The sequence below is a fragment of the Emys orbicularis genome, chromosome 1 (assembly GCF_028017835.1).
Source record: "Emys orbicularis isolate rEmyOrb1 chromosome 1, rEmyOrb1.hap1, whole genome shotgun sequence".
In the NCBI taxonomy this organism is placed as follows: Eukaryota; Metazoa; Chordata; order Testudines; family Emydidae; genus Emys; species Emys orbicularis.
The window spans coordinates 232,113,064-232,131,604 of NC_088683.1; the positions used below are offsets into that span (position 1 = coordinate 232,113,064).

Consider the following 18,541-nt stretch of genomic DNA (forward strand, 5'->3'; position numbering starts at 1 on the left):
GGTAACAGTGAAGAATCAGGACCATTGAATCTCCTAAAAACACTTAAAAACATAAATATTACAGTTTGAGATAAAATGTTATATTGTTAATAATCACTGTTAGTAATCACACTTGAGGCACTTAGGGGAGAAAAGTTGTTCTCGGGTCACGTAAATGTCATTAGAGGTAACAAAGTTCTCTTAAATACTGCTTTGTGCTCCTTTGAAGTGAACAAAGTGGAATATAAGACATAAGGACATCATTAAAAAGGAATTTTATGTAAACAAAGCATACATACTGTAGAAAAGCAAGACAAATAGCGCCATACATTATAAACCCTTACCTTGAATTATAGAATAAAGTAGTGCTAGACTCAAAGCAAGTATTAGCATATCTGATAGAAAAATGTGTGCTTAAAAGGATTTTGCACACTTTGTGCATGTCAGTTTGCATTATTGCATTAAGTTCAAGACATTTTCCAGATTTATTTCCATCTGTCATGATGTAACAAAATACAGTACTAGTAAGGCAAATATTAAAATAGGAATAGAAATAACAAGCTCAGATATCCATTATCAAGTGATCTTTAGGGCACAAGCCTGAAACCAAACTTACAGTGTCCACTCCAATTTCTCCAGTTTTGCCCTTCCCACGTTCTGATTCAAAAATGATCTGACATAAGAAAGGAAAAGCATTAATTATGAGGCGGTAGCAAATGTGAAGATTTAACCACTGTTAAAGAGGAAACAAAGTTATTTAACTAGATTGAGATGATGCATCAACTGAAAGTTGTATTCTTATCACTATCCAGGAAGATTTACCCACTTAAATCCTTGATCTTTTTATAACTCTTATAATATCTGAACTAGAGCTAGACTGATTGTCCTCTATGCTAATCTACAATACTAAATTGATTCTCATAATGGAATTTACTATTGTTATAGTACAAACAAAATGCTGTCTCTCTCAAAAAACTAAGACTACATTATAATAAAGTAACAAATATATATGTTGCTGATATGTGATGTTTGTGTGTATTCCTTTCTTTGGGGACATTACAATTGTGAGTTTGCCCTCTATTTGTATGTTTGGTTATTGAGTGCAATATTTATTTTAGATATTTCTTTGTGCTTATCTACAGGGTATTTAGGCCCAGATCCTCAAAGATATTTAGGCTCCTAACTTCTACTGAAATAGTTCCATTGAAATCAATTGAAGTTAAAAGCCTAAATACCATTCAGAATCTGGGTCTTAGTATTTTAGGGCCTGATAGTGCAAAAGGGCCTTAAAGTGGCCACAGATGAAATGTATGTCCTCATTAAAGCCCTTTACACTTCCAAAGCTGTGTAAAGGGACTTTGACCTAAATGAAAATCTGACCATAAAGTGTCAAGAGGAAACCTTAATTATACCTGTTGCAATTCTTGGAGCAGGTTCTGGCCCCTGCTTGGCTTAACTGGCTACCTGTGGATTCTCCTTTTTTTTTTTTTTTTTTAAATAAGGGAATCCCAAGGTGGTGAGGGCTGGCAAAATAGCTTTACACCACCCATCTCCTGTCCATATTGGGAGTGGCGTGTATTCTGGTGATCCACAGCTGCCAGAATAACCCCTTGGAGATATGGGGTTTGGGCTGCTCTAACTAATTCCCAGGACCATCCCGTTGCCTCACCAGTTCCAGGAACTAGGAGTTGCAAAGGAGGGATAAACTGACCTTTAAAGTCACATCCCCTCCAGTCTGGCACAGAACACCGCTTATATGGACAGAGAAACTGGCCCCTAGTGTATTTGTGTCATATGGAGGAAGCAAGTCTGTGTGTATGCAATATCAGGAGTGGAGGTACCACCACATGTATCATGAACTTAACTAAAGGAGACAAAACTAGTAAGCATGTCAACACACACTGGAAACAGGCTCTGGACAAACACTGAGGATTGCATCTGCATTAGATGGCTTTCCCCTCCCCCCTTCCCTGATTAAAGGGCATTCATGCAAACACCCAAAACCCAGGGTATCTGATGATGAGGATCATTCTGCACACACGATCAAATTATCAGGAAATGTTGCAAGCAGGACTGAAAGCTCTCATCCTTCACCACCTATGCCATAGTTCAATCTTTAAAAGCAGTTGTGGTGGCGGTAACAAATCATAATCTCTCAGTGCACATATTTATACCTTTTTTTTGCACTGAGACATAAATCAGAGGCCACAACTAGTTGTGATCATTAAAGATCTGATGGAACTTTCACAAAAGGATAAGGTTCTTATTCTTAACATCCTGAGCAACTCAGGTAATTAAATTCTCTCTAGTTAAATTGCACATGAAGACGAAGTTTCAAGAGAATATTATTCTTTCTTTTGTCTCCTAGAAATTATTTGGTGGTGTTGCTAGCATAGAATGGCTCCCATTTTCTAACTTGGGGATGGCTTTTATAGTTGGTAATTGGTATACCTACAAAACGGTCTATAGGATGCTTAAAAATCAGTGAGGATGAAATGTAAGCTATTGTGTTAGTTATTGTAATTGGTTTCTGTCTTTACTTACATTCTTAGTAGTCTCCGCTCCCTGAAGCATTTCTATTTTTCCAGTCCTCCACCTTTCATCTTTTCCTCTGCTCTGCTCCCAGGCAGGAGCACTTCTGTGGCTGCCCAGGAATACTCTGAGTTTCCCCACCCTGTCTCCAGCAAGGCGATAACTGAAAATCAAACAGTAGCTCCTCTTCGGCTTGAGGTCAGTCAGAAGAAGTTTCAGACGGCCAACGTTCTTTTTGTGCCCCACAAAGGCTGGAACTGCCATATAATATCCATCACCTTGTGAGGGGAAGAAACAGACATCTTCATACATTTTGTTGCGTTTTGTGAAATACTTTTCTTAGTAAATTGAATAACAGTTTGCCAAGACAATAATAAGTGCAAGTTTCATCACTTAAATAACTAAAATCTAGCCTACAAAAAACAGCATCAAATATACTAAGTAGGGAACAATCCTGCACTGCTAGAAGGATGGATTAGATAGCTTAATCTTTTGTCTATACTTACGCCAATTCTTTGAACAAACTTGCATTTTGTTTTCTTATATGTTTCAAGGGAAATAAAGACTCAACACAGCAGTTAATCTCGCTCTGTATTGTAAACAGTCTGAAACATCCAAAATTTGTTTTGAGTGACTCTACATATTCTCCTTCTTAACATTATTGATTATATTTATTATGGTAATACCTAGGATCAAACAACATTGGAATTTGATTGTGCTAACCACTGTACAGACAGAGTAATTAACAGTCCCTGTCCCAAAATGCTTACAATCTAAATAGATGAGACAGACAAAAAATAGGGAAAAGGGATCGAACACAGGAGCAAAGCAAACAGAGTGATTGATTGGGAGCAAACATCATATTAGTTCCATTGTTTTGGGATGAGGTGTTCCTGGGAGGGAATTTGTAGATGGAAAGGCACAGGAAGGGAGAAGGGACATGGAAGGGAAAAGGGTAGGGGGAAAGAGGAAGGGAAGGAAGGAAGAGGATATGAAGGCCAAGTGGAGAGAGGCTGAGGTGAAGAGACTGTGAGGGGGAGCACAGGAGATAGCTGGACCAAATGGCCAATCAGTACAAGGAAGAGAATGTCCAGAGTGAAAATTGTGGTGTGTGACAGGGAATTAAACCCCCCACAGATGGCTTGGGTCAGCTGACACGGGCTCACGAGGCTTGGGCTGAAAGGCTGTAAAACTGCCATGTAGACATTTGGGCTCTGGCTGGAGCCTGAGCTCAGGGACCTGTGAGGGGGGAGGGTCCCAGAGCCTGGGTTCTAGCCTGAGCCCAAACAGCTACGTAGCAATTTTACAGCCCCCAGCCTGAGTGCCCAAGTCATCTGACCCAAATCAGTCGTGGCTGTGGCATGGGTCTTTTATTTCAGGGTAGACATACCCAAAGTGGCCTGCCCTGCGCCTTTAAGAGCCAAGAGGCCCTGGGGCTAGCCAGCCGTGCATAATTAGCCTTATCCTGAGCTGGGTGTAGGGCTTAAAAAGGGAGGAAGCCGAGCAGGCAGGGACTGGCTGTGGAAGTGAACAGTTGAGCTTGGTTGTGGCTGAAGAGCCAAGCCACAGGACAGGAGCTAATTCCTGTGGTGGGCCCAGAACAAAGGGACAGGATCCAGGGAGGCAGTCCTGGGCCCAGTATTCAGAAGGAACAGGGAGCTGACGAGGAGACCAAAAGGGATGAGAGGCTCAAGCCTAGAGAGCGGTGAAAGATGTTGGGTGATGTTTAATCTTGTTTGGAGTTTTGGAGTTCTACGGAGGGGCCGTGGGACAAGCCCTGGGACCTACTGCTCTGCAAAAGGAGAGTGAAATTCTGTTTGATTTGGAAGGGCTTTGCTGCCAGACCAGGGAAGCCAGGCAAAGGGACTTTGAAGAGGCCAGTTGAGAGAAGCCAGCCTGGGGCCTATCCAGTTACAGCTGCACTTGCAGACCCTAGAAGGGGACTGACCTGGCCGGAGGGCTGGTCACAGAAGCCCCAGACAGAGACAGGCCATTGTGTGAGAGAAGAGGCGACCAACAGGCAGAGCCACCAAGGGGAAAGCCCAGCAACACCATAATCTAGCCATATGCACTGGCAAGCAATACCTTTCTGTGTCCGTAGGGTTTGCTCTGGGGCAGAACCCTATAACATGGAGCAATAGGACAGCAACAGTGTGAGCTGGTCCCTGTTGCAATATTTTTTGTATCTCAACAAGAATATATCTAATCACTTTAGGTAATGTCTTCAGCCATGCTTTTTGTTATCTGAATACAAGAACATTAATCACATGTAGCACTCACGGAATGTTTTGTCATGTTTTACCAGGGTCTGGAATAATATTTGTTATACGTTATATGGTTTTGAATAGTACCTTACCATTATCTCTCTGTCAGGAGTGGAATACCTGTACACTTGGCTATCTTAACTTGTAGTGTTTGGCAATTCTGAACTGTTACCACAGTCACTTGTGTTCAATATACATGACTATAAACTTGAAATTAAGGGGAGATGTGTGGTTAAGTTCCTAGCTGTCTGTGGAAAGTCTCAACTGACATCTCTAATACCTTGTCTCTCTTACTACTTTATTTAAAGTCAGTTGTGCTGAAATAGGTTGTGGAGCATCCATTGCCCCAAAATAGATTAAAACAACTTCCCACCCATCCAAAAAACCCTCTTCTATTTTTTTTAAATATTTTTTGCATTTCCCCTCTCCCCCCAAACCTAAAACACTGATTGGAATTCCAACACCTGATTACAGCCAGTTTCTTATTTTTGGACTAGAAACTCATAGGCGTCAACTCCATGGGTGCTCCGGGGCTGGAGCACCAATGGGAAAAAAATAGTGGGTGCTCAGCACCTACCAGCCACCTCCCGATCAGCTGTTTGGTTGGCCCCGCTGAGCAGCTCCTCTCCTTTTCCCCCCGTGCCCCCTGCCCACCGCCAGTCAGCTCTTCGGCAGTGGGCAGGAGGTACAGGAGCAGGGTGTGCTGAGGTGAAGGAGCGGGGAAAGGGGCGGGTACTTAGGGGAGGGGTGAAGTGGGGGCAAGAAGAGGCAGTGCAAAGGTGGGGCCTTGGGGGAAGAGACAGAATGGGGGTGGGGACTTGGGGCAGAACAGGAATGGAGCACCCCTGAGGAAAGCTGAAAGTTGGTGCATGTGTAGAAACTATACATTTATCTTAGCAACAGTATATATTTTAAATACCATTATCTCGATCAGCAGGATTCCAGTCAAAGTCATCGTCAGTACCTTGTTTCCAGTTACAAATTCCTTGACTGAAGCTGCAATCAACTGAAAAATTTGAAAAACATCATTTGAGGAAAAAGAGAAAAAAGGCAATACCCTATATTATGATGTGACTCTGTTATGAAGTTATGTTTGAACAGTTAATAATAAAATTATCCCAAATCTGCATTCAAATAGCATTGACCTAGATTAAACCCGATAAAGGTATAGCATTGAGATCAATGAAGCAATTCCTACCTTAACTCTTAATATCATCTGCGGTGTTTAGTTACTGCAAGAGTCTCCCACCTGCACATGATTTCATGCTGTTTTTTGTTCACAGGTGGCCTGCTGGTTTCCTAGTGCAGTTTAAAGTGTTAGTTTTGAGCTGGAAAGCCTTGAATGACCTGGGACCTGCCATTTTGAGAAACTCTCTCTCTTGTTATAGGATACTGCTGCAGTTTTGATCAGCTCCTTCCATTTAAAAGAGAGCCAGGACATCCACTGTGAGGGGCCCTTGAGTTTGTAACTCACTCCCCACGCACCACTTGGTTTGAAATAGCATTAATCGATTGACTTTTAGGGCATACCAAAATGACCATATTGTTTGTCACAACATAGACTTTCTAATTCTGTTTTTTTAATTTGTACAAATTAGAAGAAATGAAATAAAAACGGCACTGTACAATGCAGTAAACAAGCACAATGGGCCAGATTCAGAATGGTGTATCAGCCATTCCTCTGAGTTTACTAGCTTTTGTGGCTTTAAACCAAACCATTCCAATTCTTTTAATGTACTTTATTATGGGGCTGAGAGAGAGGATTCAGAAGACATTATCTCTGGTGCCTATCATTACTGTAAATGCCCATTTTCACATGATTACAGCTTTCTGGAAAAAAATATTATTCTTTGGGCTGAAATGTCTCATGCTTGTTCTCAGAGAAAAAGTATGGTGGGTTTTTGTTTGTTATTTTTAAGATTTGGTAAAATGTCACTGGGTCATTTTTTACTCAAATCCTACCCTTGAAAGACACTCAAACTTTAGCTAGCCCCAAATTCTCATCCCACTGCCCAGCCTAAGTAACTGTGTTGAGTGCTCAATAGCTCCACAGGAGACCTTTCCCCCAGCTACACAGCATGGCCTGTGGCAGCACTGAGTATGTAGTTGCCCCCCTGCAACTCCTCTAGCCCACCACATGGGTTTGGGCTTTCTCCACACCTCTCAGCATCAGGCCCTTAAATATCTTCAACTTCCTGACGTTCCCAGTGTGCCCCACATCATGTTTGTAATTGATAGTTGGTTTCACCTTCCTCAGGAGTGCTGAACAGGTGAAAATCAGGTGGTCAAATCACACATGATCAGTTTACTACATGTACAGAGTGGGTCCTGTTGACCCTTGGTCCCTCCCATCTTTTTCTATGTTCTGCCTACTGCAAAGTTGCAGTGCCATGCATTATAAGTCCCAGCAACTACTGGTGTTCTTTGCAGCCACAAGCTTGGTTTGAAACAGGAGAGGTAGGGAAAAAAAGGGTGCCATGAAAACACACACTGCACAAGAAAATCAATATTGTAGCAAAGAATAATAATTTACCTTCCTGCTCTGGTTTTGATACTGGAACTTTTCTCTGTGCCAGGACAGGACCAAAGGCAGCTGCTTCTTTAACCTTAGGAACTAATAAAAAAAACTTGTCAGTGCCAAATAATTTACAGGGAGCAGAGAATTAAACTTTTTCAGCATATCAGTTACCATCATATAGGTTTCATGATGTAATATGTTTACCAGCAACACTACCAAACCCACACACCTAGCCACCAGTTATATACCAACTTTAAACTTTAAAAGTTTGTTGTTGTTTTTTTTAAATGTTGACCAAGCTATCAAATGAAATGCATTTAAACTGCAAACTACCACCACCTTATATTTTACTCTGGAGCCGAAAGAGCAACAGAGTCAAGTATCCATGAACATTTTTTTGACGTAATGATCAGACCCCTCTTGCCGCAATGTTTAGCCCCGTGATTAAAGCACATAAGCTGTGGGATACAGCAAAGTCAATGACATCATGATTTGGCAGCAAACTGAAAACAGTAGCCATAGAAAACTCAAGATGTTAAAAATTTCACAAAAGCCATAAAACATTGTAGGCTCAGTTGTGCTTTGAATGTGCAGCCCTGCATTAGGGTCAGTGGCAAGTGCACTGCCAGAGTAGGAGCTTAGGAGGCACTGTATCTACAGAGGCACCACCTGTTAGAAGATACAGTGCATGCTCCCCTCCAAACCTGGCCGGCTCCGCTGGCTAGTGCAGAGGGAAGGGAGGGCCATACCCCTGCCTTCTTTGTGATGTCTGTAATCAATGAGCAGGTTTACTGCAGCATTGGAGATAGGCATGTGTTCTCTGTTATCCATATCAGTGTTGTTCCATACACTGTCCAACAGGGGGTGCTCAAACAAGTCACGGTGCTTTCCTCAGCATCAGCCCAAGAGATGGAGCCAAATTCCCTTCAACCTGCATGATCTACACCGCTCTGGGGAACTGGAAAACAGATTGTTTTCAACTGATTGTCAGCCTGATGTACCGTAAGTATTTTTGACAATTTGAGATACAGTCTGTCGTTGTTTTGCACTATTTTAAGTGATTACTAGAAGAGGAACAGTGTTATTGTAGAAGACAGGTGGCATGGAGCTCTCTACATAGAAACAGTACAACTACTCACAAATGGCATGATAGAGAATTCAGCTTCCAGTGATGGAGGATATAATAATGCATATATGATAACATTAAGAGCTTGAATGTACAACTTTAAGGTGGAAAAAACCTTGAATTATTGCTTATTAACAGTGTTGGCTGGACAGTTCTCTAGGCAGGAGTCCACTAGTCATCCACAGAACACATGCAGCGTAGTGAGGAGAATTTCAGGTTTCCTTCACACTGCCAGATAACAGGAGGTACAGAATTATAAAATTGCTTATCTGTGCCTCAGGATTATATTGTTCACCTACATTGTAATGTTTTAAAAACTATTTCTTTCCCATGCATAAACATGACATATACACCTCTGACCCGATATAACACGAATTCGGATATAATGCGGTAAAGCAGTGCTCCGGGGGGGGGGGGGGGGGGGGGGGCTGCGCGCTCCGGCGGATCAAAGCAAGTTCAATATAACGTGGTTTCACCTATAACGCGGTAAGATTTTTTGGCTCCCGAGAACAGCGTTATATTGGGGTAGAGGTGTAGTTTAGATTCAAGTATGTACCACTAATCTAGAGCTTGTTTCACCAAAACACTTAAGCATGTACTTGAGTCCCACTGAAATCAAGATCTTCTGAATCTCTCTCTTACTGCCAAAATGACAAAAAGATTTTCCTGTACCTAAGTCTGCTTGAGGTTTGTGACAGCTGTTACTAAAAGAACCAATCCCACAATCCTGTGCACCCATTAGAAAACACACACACATACAAATAGGCCCTACAGGCAGTTATAGAGGTGCTGAACTGAGCAGAGAAGAGAGACCTTCGAAATGCTATGTGAACTTTGATGGATTGCTAAGAGCTTGTCTTCTCTTGTTGCACTTGCAGCCTTAGCTCACCAAGATCATTGCTTAAATCACTTGGATAATGATCTTACCTCAAGCTAAGACTAATATATATATTTTCTGTTTCTTTACTTAGGAACAAGTACATAGAGACTGGGTTTAAGGCCTGCAAAAACATTTTACTGTCATTCCACATAGCTGGGCCCACCGTTAGCAAAAGGAGCTGAGACTCTAAGAACGCTTGCCAAACTGAAAAAGCAACTTCAGTATGACCTGTTCTGGGAAGAGCAAAGTGATTTTACTAAAGACAGGAGCTACCAGAATGATTTGTTTACTGAATACAGTACGCCTTCACTTGGGAGACATACATGCAAGTGTATGCAAAGTGTGCTGCAAATGCTCCAAGTGAAGAACTGTCTTGTAAATACAGTATAACAAGGAGGCAAACTTTGTCTCTGAGCCTATTTTTTGTTTTCAGTGTCAAGTGTTACACTCAGGCTCTCATTCTCCAACTATCAGGTGCCTTCAGGGAATTACAAAAAAGTTTGTGACCTTCAGACATATTAGAGCATGTAAAAAGGAGAAGGACAAAAAGCTGCTTGCAAAACTTTTATACAAATACAAAAGTTCTGCTGACTTACACAGCTATGGTTATGTCAGGAGAATTTATCCTCTAGCCTGTCAGGGTAGGTAGCTATCTCTGGAACCAGAAGAGAAACTGTCATGTTCTGCATATGCCCAAATAAAGGCACATTCTTTCTGAAGTGCCCAGCATGGCCGTTGCTTTTCAGAGTCTTTGCAGACCTCAGGTTAGGTGTTCAATGTTGTTATTGTCCATGACATTTTTTTAAATGCAGCACCAATCTTGTGTAAGGCCCCTGTTCTAACAGGACACCATGGCATTTCACAGATGACAGTATTAGTACATGAAGTACATGAGTTAAGGAGAATTGTGATTTCTGCACAATGGAACAAACAATCAGCACCACTAAGACTTAGGCTAGCTAGAGAATTGTATTGGATCAAAAATAGCAGGAATGACATAATGCAACACTGGAACAATTCAGGAAAACTGCATTCACGGAAACACATTTTTAGCAACTGTTTCAGATAGTAAGAAAACAGTGCAGCCAAAAAAGGGAGATCAAACATTCTGCCATTATAAAAAGGCTTGTACAAAGTGCCACCAAGGGAATTTAGGAATACGGTACGTGGTCAAGCAAATATCAAAAGTCCATCTGAAGAAAATGCCGGGGTTCAGTGCTTGGTGGCAGTGTTGCATATTATAGCGCAAAAGATGCAGGTTTGAGATCCATCTCGTAAGCCATTCCTTGAGGCAGTGGATTTCTGAGTAGCTGTGTCAGTGGAGGTGACAGGGTGGCCCTCTAGAGTGTTGGTGATCACGTTAGCTCACTTTGAGCACATCCTTCATTCCTATTCCAGCAGGGCCTTGGCACAAACCTTAGAGGCAGCTTGGCTAGACACTGAAGGGTCAATGATCTAAAGATGACAAAAGCAGTGGGGAATTTTCAGGACCCCATCTGGAAAAGCATAGGTTGGACAAAGCTACAGCATGAAAAAGCCAAAAGTAAAAATAAAAAAATTAATAGATAAAATGAGATAGTTCGCTAGAATGTGATATGGAATTGGTGGAACAATATTTTATAGAATGCTGTACAGAAACAGTACGGACAAGTGAGTCATTATAGAGCAAAAGGCACTCATCCAAAACAAAGATAAGTTTTCCTTTACCTGCACTTGGTTTCACCTCTTTGCATAAGCAACTACTGTACATAAACTTATTTGTAGTACATTTTGTACTCACAGAAGTGTCATTTTGTTTTAAAAATAGGATTTGGTTTATAATTTGAAGGTAGTTCTCTATTTTTCCTCCAGTAATGCATATGTTATCCTTAAAGTTTTAGTCTCCACCTGCCTCTGCACACACACATAAATATGATTATATTTCTTATATCTCATCTATGGTATCACAATGACCTCTTAATGAGGCAGCCATCCTGGAAGAACAACTGCATGGCAGAACAGAAGCATTGCCATTTATTTAAGGGAATTTGTAAGGAATGTAGTTTCTTTTATTTATTATTAGTAGTAATATCATAACACATAGGAGCCCCAGTCATGGACCAGGACCCCATTGTACAAGGCTCTGTACAAACACAGAACAAAAAGGTGGTCTCTGCCCCAGGGGTTTTTCCTGGCTGTTACAGCTGTTTTTGCCTTTTTCAGGGAATGGTGAAAGCATTCTGAACAGGTAAGCAAATCAGTAGTTGATTGTATCTCAGTGTTGGGGTTAGTGTAATTATAAAATGAACATACAAATCTTTCATCTTGTGAAGCAAATAAATATGTATATTAGTTGTAATTACACACATTTCTAAATAGTCTGACACTATAATACAGGAACCTCTTACAAAACAGTACCTTCACCTACTCTCTTATGTTTGGGTCATATAACAGCTTCAGAAAACACAGTCATTGGCACTATTTTTCTTGCAATTTTCTCCATGAAGCATTTTAAAACAGTAAAAAGCCTTGCAAAAATAAAATAATAAAATTAAGTTCAGCTGCCTAAATCTACAAAGTCGCCTAGAAAATGTTTTAGAAACTCTAGAAAACCTTGAAGAACTGCATCCATATTGTATCACTATGTAAAAGAAATATACTCCATCTAGAGTTGCCAACTGTCTAATCGCACAAACCCAAACACCCTTGCCCCACCCCCTTCCCTGCCTCTTCCCCAAGGCCATGCCCCTGCCCCACCCCTTCTCCGAGGCCCTGCCTCCACTCACTCCATCCCTCCTCCCTCCCCCCACCCTCACTCACTTTCACCATACTGGGGCAGGGGGTTGGGGTGCAGGAGGGGATGCGGGCTCTGGGCTGAGACTGAGGGGTTTGGAGTGTGGGAGGGGGCTCTGGGCTGAGGCTGGGGTAGGGGGTTAGGGTACAGGAGGGGGTGAGGGGTGTGGGCTCTGGGAGGGAGTTTGGATGTGGGAGGGGGCTCGGATGTGGGAGGGGGCTCAGGGCTGGGGCAGGGGGTTGGGATACAGGCTCCAGCCAGGCGGTGCTTACCTTGGGCAGCTCCCGGAAGCGACCAGCATGTCCAGCTCCTAAGTGGAGGGGCCAGGCAGCTCTGCACACTGCCCCGGCCTGCAGGCACCGCCCCTGCAGCTCCCATTGGCTGAGGTTTCTGGCCAATGGGAGCTGCGGCACCAGCGCTTGGGGCAGAGGCAGTGTGCAGAGATCCCCTGGCCACTCCTGTGCCTAGGAGCCAGAGGGATGTGCCTGTCGCTCTGGGAGCTGCGTGGAGCCAGGGCAGGTAGGGAGCCTGCCTTAGCCCTTCTGTGCCGCTGACCGGACTTTTAGCGGCCTATTAAAATCTCCCGGATTGGTTTCAGTAACCACCGAGAGATCGATTCCGATTCTGGGAGACTCCCGGCCAATCCGGGATGGTTGGCAACCCTACTTCCATCTCTGCTGGCACCATCATGTCCATCTCCCAGATGACTTCATTTGCCAGATGGCTGACATTATGAGGCTTTTATCTAGTTGTGGAGTATCTAAGCATTATTTGCACTTGTAATGGGTCAATTATCAAAGAAGAATAAAACTAGCGGCAAACAACCTGCTTAGCTGAGATGCTTCACTTGTGATTAAGAACATAATAATGTAGAATCTGTGAGAGAAGACGATTGTATTCAATATTGTGAAAAAAAAAAAAAAGGGAAACCAAAACCTTCTTAACTTTTGGTGCAAGCAAGTCAAGAGGTCCTGTTATTTTCACAGTATGCTAGGCCATTTTGTGGTTGTTTTAAACACACTGTATTTCCATAAACGGATACAGTTAATGTAGAACATGAGATTCAGCACAAGTTAATAGCACCGCTCTCTATACCTTATTCAGCGTACAGGGTGGACAGTGCTCCTTTAATGGACTGCTGTTCAAAATTCTGTTTTCCCCTCATTACTCAATGTGTAGCCCATGCTGTATCTACAGCACAGTATCCAAATCCTGCTCTGAAGGATTTCAGGTCTCAGAAAATGAGGGACAATCAGTGAAGAGTTTATTTTAAGTGATTTGCCTAGCATCACATAGGAACTCTGAAGCAGAGGCCGGGATAGAACTCAATTCTCCTGGGCAGCATTCAGCTCCCTTATCTATCAGTCCATCCTTTCTCTTCCTGCAGTCCCCTGCCTCAGCTGCTAAACACCTTCCAACATCTTCAACAAATGAAGCAGGGACCCTTCAGACAACAGCCTCTCTACGGATTCATCCCCAGAGCAGGTCTATCTTGTGCATATTGTGGCATTTCACTTTTGTGTGCTTGACTTTGCAAATTTTAAAATGTTCTTTTAATATTGTTTTAGGTGTATAATTTAAAGGGTGGCTATCAAGATTGATAGGCCCTATGTTTGTTGTAACTGGCCTGGGCCATTTTTAATCATTTCAATCTCCATATGGTATTTCTGTTGTATTTCTCTGCTGCTCCTTACAGCTATATTACACAACTGATCCATTATGCATATAAGTGATCTACTGTACTTTCACGTAAACCAGTGGTTCTCAAACGTATTTGATGCACCTCCTTCTTTGTGTCTGTCTGTAGTAGTTTATGCCCCTCCCCTTCACCACCCAAGTACATATACCGATAAAAAAAAAAAATCAACATGCAACTCTCACTAAATACTAAAAACAGTAAGACATTGATTCAAACAGAGCCAATGATCCATTGTGATAAGAGCGCTCCTCTCCCCTTTCCCCTCAGTGCCTCCTGACCCCACGAAACATCTGATTTGCAGCAGGCAGTAGGTGCTGAGAGGAAGGGGGAGGCACTGATCGGCGGGGCCCACCGGCGGGCAGGAGGTGCTGGGGGGAGGTTCTGGTAGAGGGGCTGCCGGTGGCTGCCGCTCGCCTCCTCACCACCCCCTGCCCGCCGCTCTCCTCCTCGCCGTCCGCCTGCCTGCTGATTGCCTCCTCACTCTACTTGCCTGCCCGCCTCACCTCCCTGCCCCCCGAAGCGCGGGCTGCCCTGATTCGCTGTACCCAAGGGACAGCTCTGCCTACATTGTTTGGAGGCAGTGGAGTAAGGCTTTTGTGAATCCTGATTCTGAGTTTTAGACACCTGAAGAGGCAGTTAGGTGCCTACATTCTTTTGTGAATCTAACCCTTAGGCTCCTAAGTCCCATTAACTTTTACTGAGACTTATGTTCCCAAGTCCCTTAGGCCTTATTGAAAATTTAACCTTATTCTGTAAGATTTTTGATTGTTTATTTGAGGAAATTACTCGCTGGCGTTCCCAAATTAAATGGAATTCTGTCTTCAAGGGATGCAGAAAAAAACCCTGAACCAGTTAATGGCACAGGAACACCAAGTAATCTCAGGAAATGATATTCCATCACAATGGCTTTGTCAGTGGAATGACACTGGTGAAAAGCTGGAGTAATGTAGTAGTGAATCAGGCTCAATAATCCTATATTTGATGTATAATATATGATTTTTAAAAATATATATGCAGATTTTTTCAATTTGATCTTTTATTTAAACAGAATACCATTTTAGTTTTGACTTCAGCCTATTCTGTTAGTATTTTCACACTGAGATCAAAGAGACTGTGGCTTTGACTGTGTATTTTGTACGGTAGATAGAGGAAACACTTATGTTAAATACACACTGGGAGTTAAACCAAGAACAAACACATGAGCAAATTATGACCAGAAATATACAACCAAATATGAGCAAAAGTAAATGTTTCCTTGTGTTTGCCTTAGAATTTGCTAGGAAAACACATGACAATTAAATTTTTTTCTTATGAACCAGTCCTTGGCAGCACATTTTATCAAATTAAATGATACTAGGTGAAGTGTCTGTCCAAAAAGCCAGGCAGATAACAATCTGATACAAACCATGAGGTAACATGCAACTTCAAGAGATCATGATATTGCCTGAAAAGAACATTAAGGCTTTGAGAGAAAACAATAGAAGCAAGGAAATTCCATATTTAAAGCAGAAATGTATCCTACTCAAACGTATATAGTGAAACAGGAGGAAGTTAAGAACAATTCTGTAGTGCCAAGGTACTGAAGCTAATTAAACTCCACCTCAAATGAAGAGCAGTGCTTACATATGCCCATGTAGAGCTGGGTGAAAATTTCCAGCTGAAACTTTTTTTTCCCCCCTGAAAAAAATGCAGATTGGTGTTGATTATAGCAAATTATTTTTGCTGAAATGAGCCTCCCCACCAAACCCACACATCGGAAGTGTTGAAACAAGAAACATGTCGATTTTTCAGGCTAGATTTACAAGAGGATTTATGTGCTAGTCACAAAACTGAGCAGGAGGAAGAGAAGGACAAGCAGCCAGAAGATGAGCCATTAAGAAATAGGGAAGGTTGTGAAATAAATTTCTGATACAACAGAAGACTTTTCCCTTTTTTTGGTGGAAATATACAAAAACTACATTTTGATCCCTATTAAGGGGGGGGGGGGAACCTAGTGTATGTGTGTACTAAAGCATATGGTACAGCCACTAGGAGCTTCTTAAAGATTGTCACCATACTGAATCCCTCTCTCATAAAGAGTAACTTGTTTTGGTAATATAGGATCATGCCTTCCCCAAAGTTTTTCCTATGTTGACTTATCAACAGCACATATAATGAGAAAAATAAAGAGATGTATTTATACAGTATGCATCTCTAAGCGAGCTGTGTGCTCCTAAGCATCCAGCAATATCATAAAAACTAAAGTGATTTCATAGTCCAAGGTTCAAGCAAATAAGGCCCTAAATCAAGACTGGAGTTTGTTATAACAAAGTAGGTGAAATATAGTATTTGGACATTATACAGGAATGGAAATACAATTAATATGTATACCCTGAATTGAAAGAAAGGCTGTTTGAATGCCACAAAGGGTAAAATTTCTGACGTCCTGTTTATAGTAGGGATCAAATCAGAAAGCCATAAAACACAACACACACACACACACACACACACACACACACACACACACACACACACACACACACACACAGAGTCAGGCTCTGGACTGAGATTTATTGCATAGTACTCTTCCCATATACAGCAAGATGCCAATTTGGTTACCAGTACCCTTCGGCACAACAAAAATTCCTCTGCAATATTCAGTATCTAAATACGTTAAATTATTAATGGAAAATTTCAGCCAATTAGAATAGAACTGGAATGGCACACAGTACAAACACAAGCTCTGATTGTGCAGTAAGGTGTATGTGGACAGAGCCCAGCACCTGTGCAGAGTAGAGCTGCCCAGAGGGGGGGGGCAAGTGGGGCAATTTGCCCCAGGCCCCGGGCCCTGTAGGGGCCCCCACGAGAGTTTTTCGAGGCCCCTGGAGCAGGGTCCTTCACTTGCTCCGGGGGCCCCGGAAAACTCTCGCGGGGCCCGGGCCCCCGGAGCTTCTTCCGCTCCGGGTCTTCGGCGGCAGTTCGGCGGCGGGGGGTCCTTCCGCTCCAGGACCCGCCGCCAAAATGCCTTGAAGACCCACGGCGGGGGGTCCTTCTGCCCCGGGACCCGCCGCCGAAGTGCCGGGTCTTCGGCGGCGATTCGGCGGCGGGGGCCCCCTGCCGCCGAAGACCCCAGGCCCCCTGAATCCTCTGGGCGGCCCCGGTGCAGAGTCTAAAGAAGCTGTGCATTAAAGTAAACGGAATTCTGTGCTGGGATCCACCCGGCCGCATCGCCTGCCAGGTTCAATGAAGTGAATGCCATGCACTCAAAAACAATACAGAAATGTGAAAAGTGAGCAGAACAAATTCATCCAGTTACTATTCTGAATCCTGAGCATGGTGTGTAAAATAAAATTAGTGGGCACTTAAAAAAAAGTACCAAATATGCAGCTGCTGGCATGATATGAAAAGTCTGGCAGTGATGGGAGAAGGATAAAAAATAATAATAATAAATTAATTAATATATAGCACTTATATAGTGCTTTTCATCAGTAGATCACAAAGAGCTTTACAAATGAGGTCAGTATTATTAGCCTCATTTTGCAGATAAAGAAACTGAGGCACAAATAGATAATGGCACTTAGGAGCCAAAATCCCCTCTGAAAATATTTAGGCTCCTAAATCTTAGGCATTGCAACCCTGAGTGTAGCAATGCCTAAATACCTCCAAAAAACTGGGTTCAACTGGCATAGTCTGGAACAGAACCCAGGTCTGCTGAGCCCCGGTTCAGTGCTCTATCCACTAGGAAACACTACATTCTCAGATGACCTAATAGTTCATTTCCATTTCTAATTTCTAGGATTCGGTTATAATTGCGTAAATTATTACTCAACCATTTGTTATAAAAATTCAGCAACTTTTTAAAAACAGAAGGAATGACATACTTCAAGAAATTATACTAGATACCTAAACTAATCAGGTGGATGAAATAATATGTTATTCTTACCTTCTCTGAAAGATATCTTATTTTAGACACCCATGATTATTACTGTAGTTAGCCTGTTCTCAACAGCATCTTACGTAGATATCTTTCTTGAAGAAATTCATACTCAATAAACTTCTTTCTAAAAATATGTAGCCGGTAGGAAAAGGCCAAAAATTACTAAGGGATATTGCCCCTCAGCTAGAATGTATACTATATTATCTTATTTAACAACCTGTTATTTGAACTTCAAAGCCAGGCATCTGGATGTGTTTATGTATGTACTGTATGTCTCACAGTACTAAATGTTAGCTCTATCGATTCAGGGACTGAATTTCGTTCTGATCCATCATTCTGTTTCCTAAACAGCTGATATCTTGCTAAAATTGAATAACTATGTTGCCCTAATTTCAACCACACTAGTTAGAGCTTTATTCTCCCCCTAGCTCTTCCATGGCCTTCCATGTAGGCCCTGGAACAGGCCTGCATATGTGGTTGAGCTATTCCTGAAGCTTGTCCATATCTTGGAATAGTTTTTCATTCATTCATCAAGATGTGCACTGCAGAGTCAAAAGGGCTAGGAGATTTGATCTGAATGAGTTTCTTCTACTCCACTGCACCTTTCCCCAGATCACCATAGCCTAAAATGTATATACACCTCTACCCCGATATAACACGAATTTGGATATAATGTAGTAAAGCAGTGCTCCGGGGGGGAGGGGCTGCGCACTCTGGCGGATCAAAGCAAGTTCGATATAACACGATTTCACCTATAACACGGTAAGATTTTTTGGCTCCCAAGGACAGCGTTATATCGGGGTAGAGATGTATATAAAATCTATTCAGCTCTACAGTGACAACCAGTGGATATC

General features: G+C 42.4%; 1 protein-coding gene across 1 annotated transcript in view; it reads right to left on the bottom strand.

Moving 5' to 3' along the window:
- Positions 1-541: 541 nt before the first annotated feature.
- EGFL6 (EGF like domain multiple 6) overlaps positions 542-18,541 on the bottom strand; it is a 73,129-nt gene continuing 55,129 nt past the window's right edge. Inside the window, exons 10-13 of the mRNA XM_065423369.1 lie at positions 7,309-7,389; positions 5,695-5,781; positions 2,524-2,789; positions 542-652 (exon numbers count right to left, since the gene is read on the bottom strand). Coding sequence (XP_065279441.1) covers positions 542-652; positions 2,524-2,789; positions 5,695-5,781; positions 7,309-7,389 — 545 coding nt within the window. The remainder of the gene's footprint in view (positions 653-2,523; positions 2,790-5,694; positions 5,782-7,308; positions 7,390-18,541) is intronic.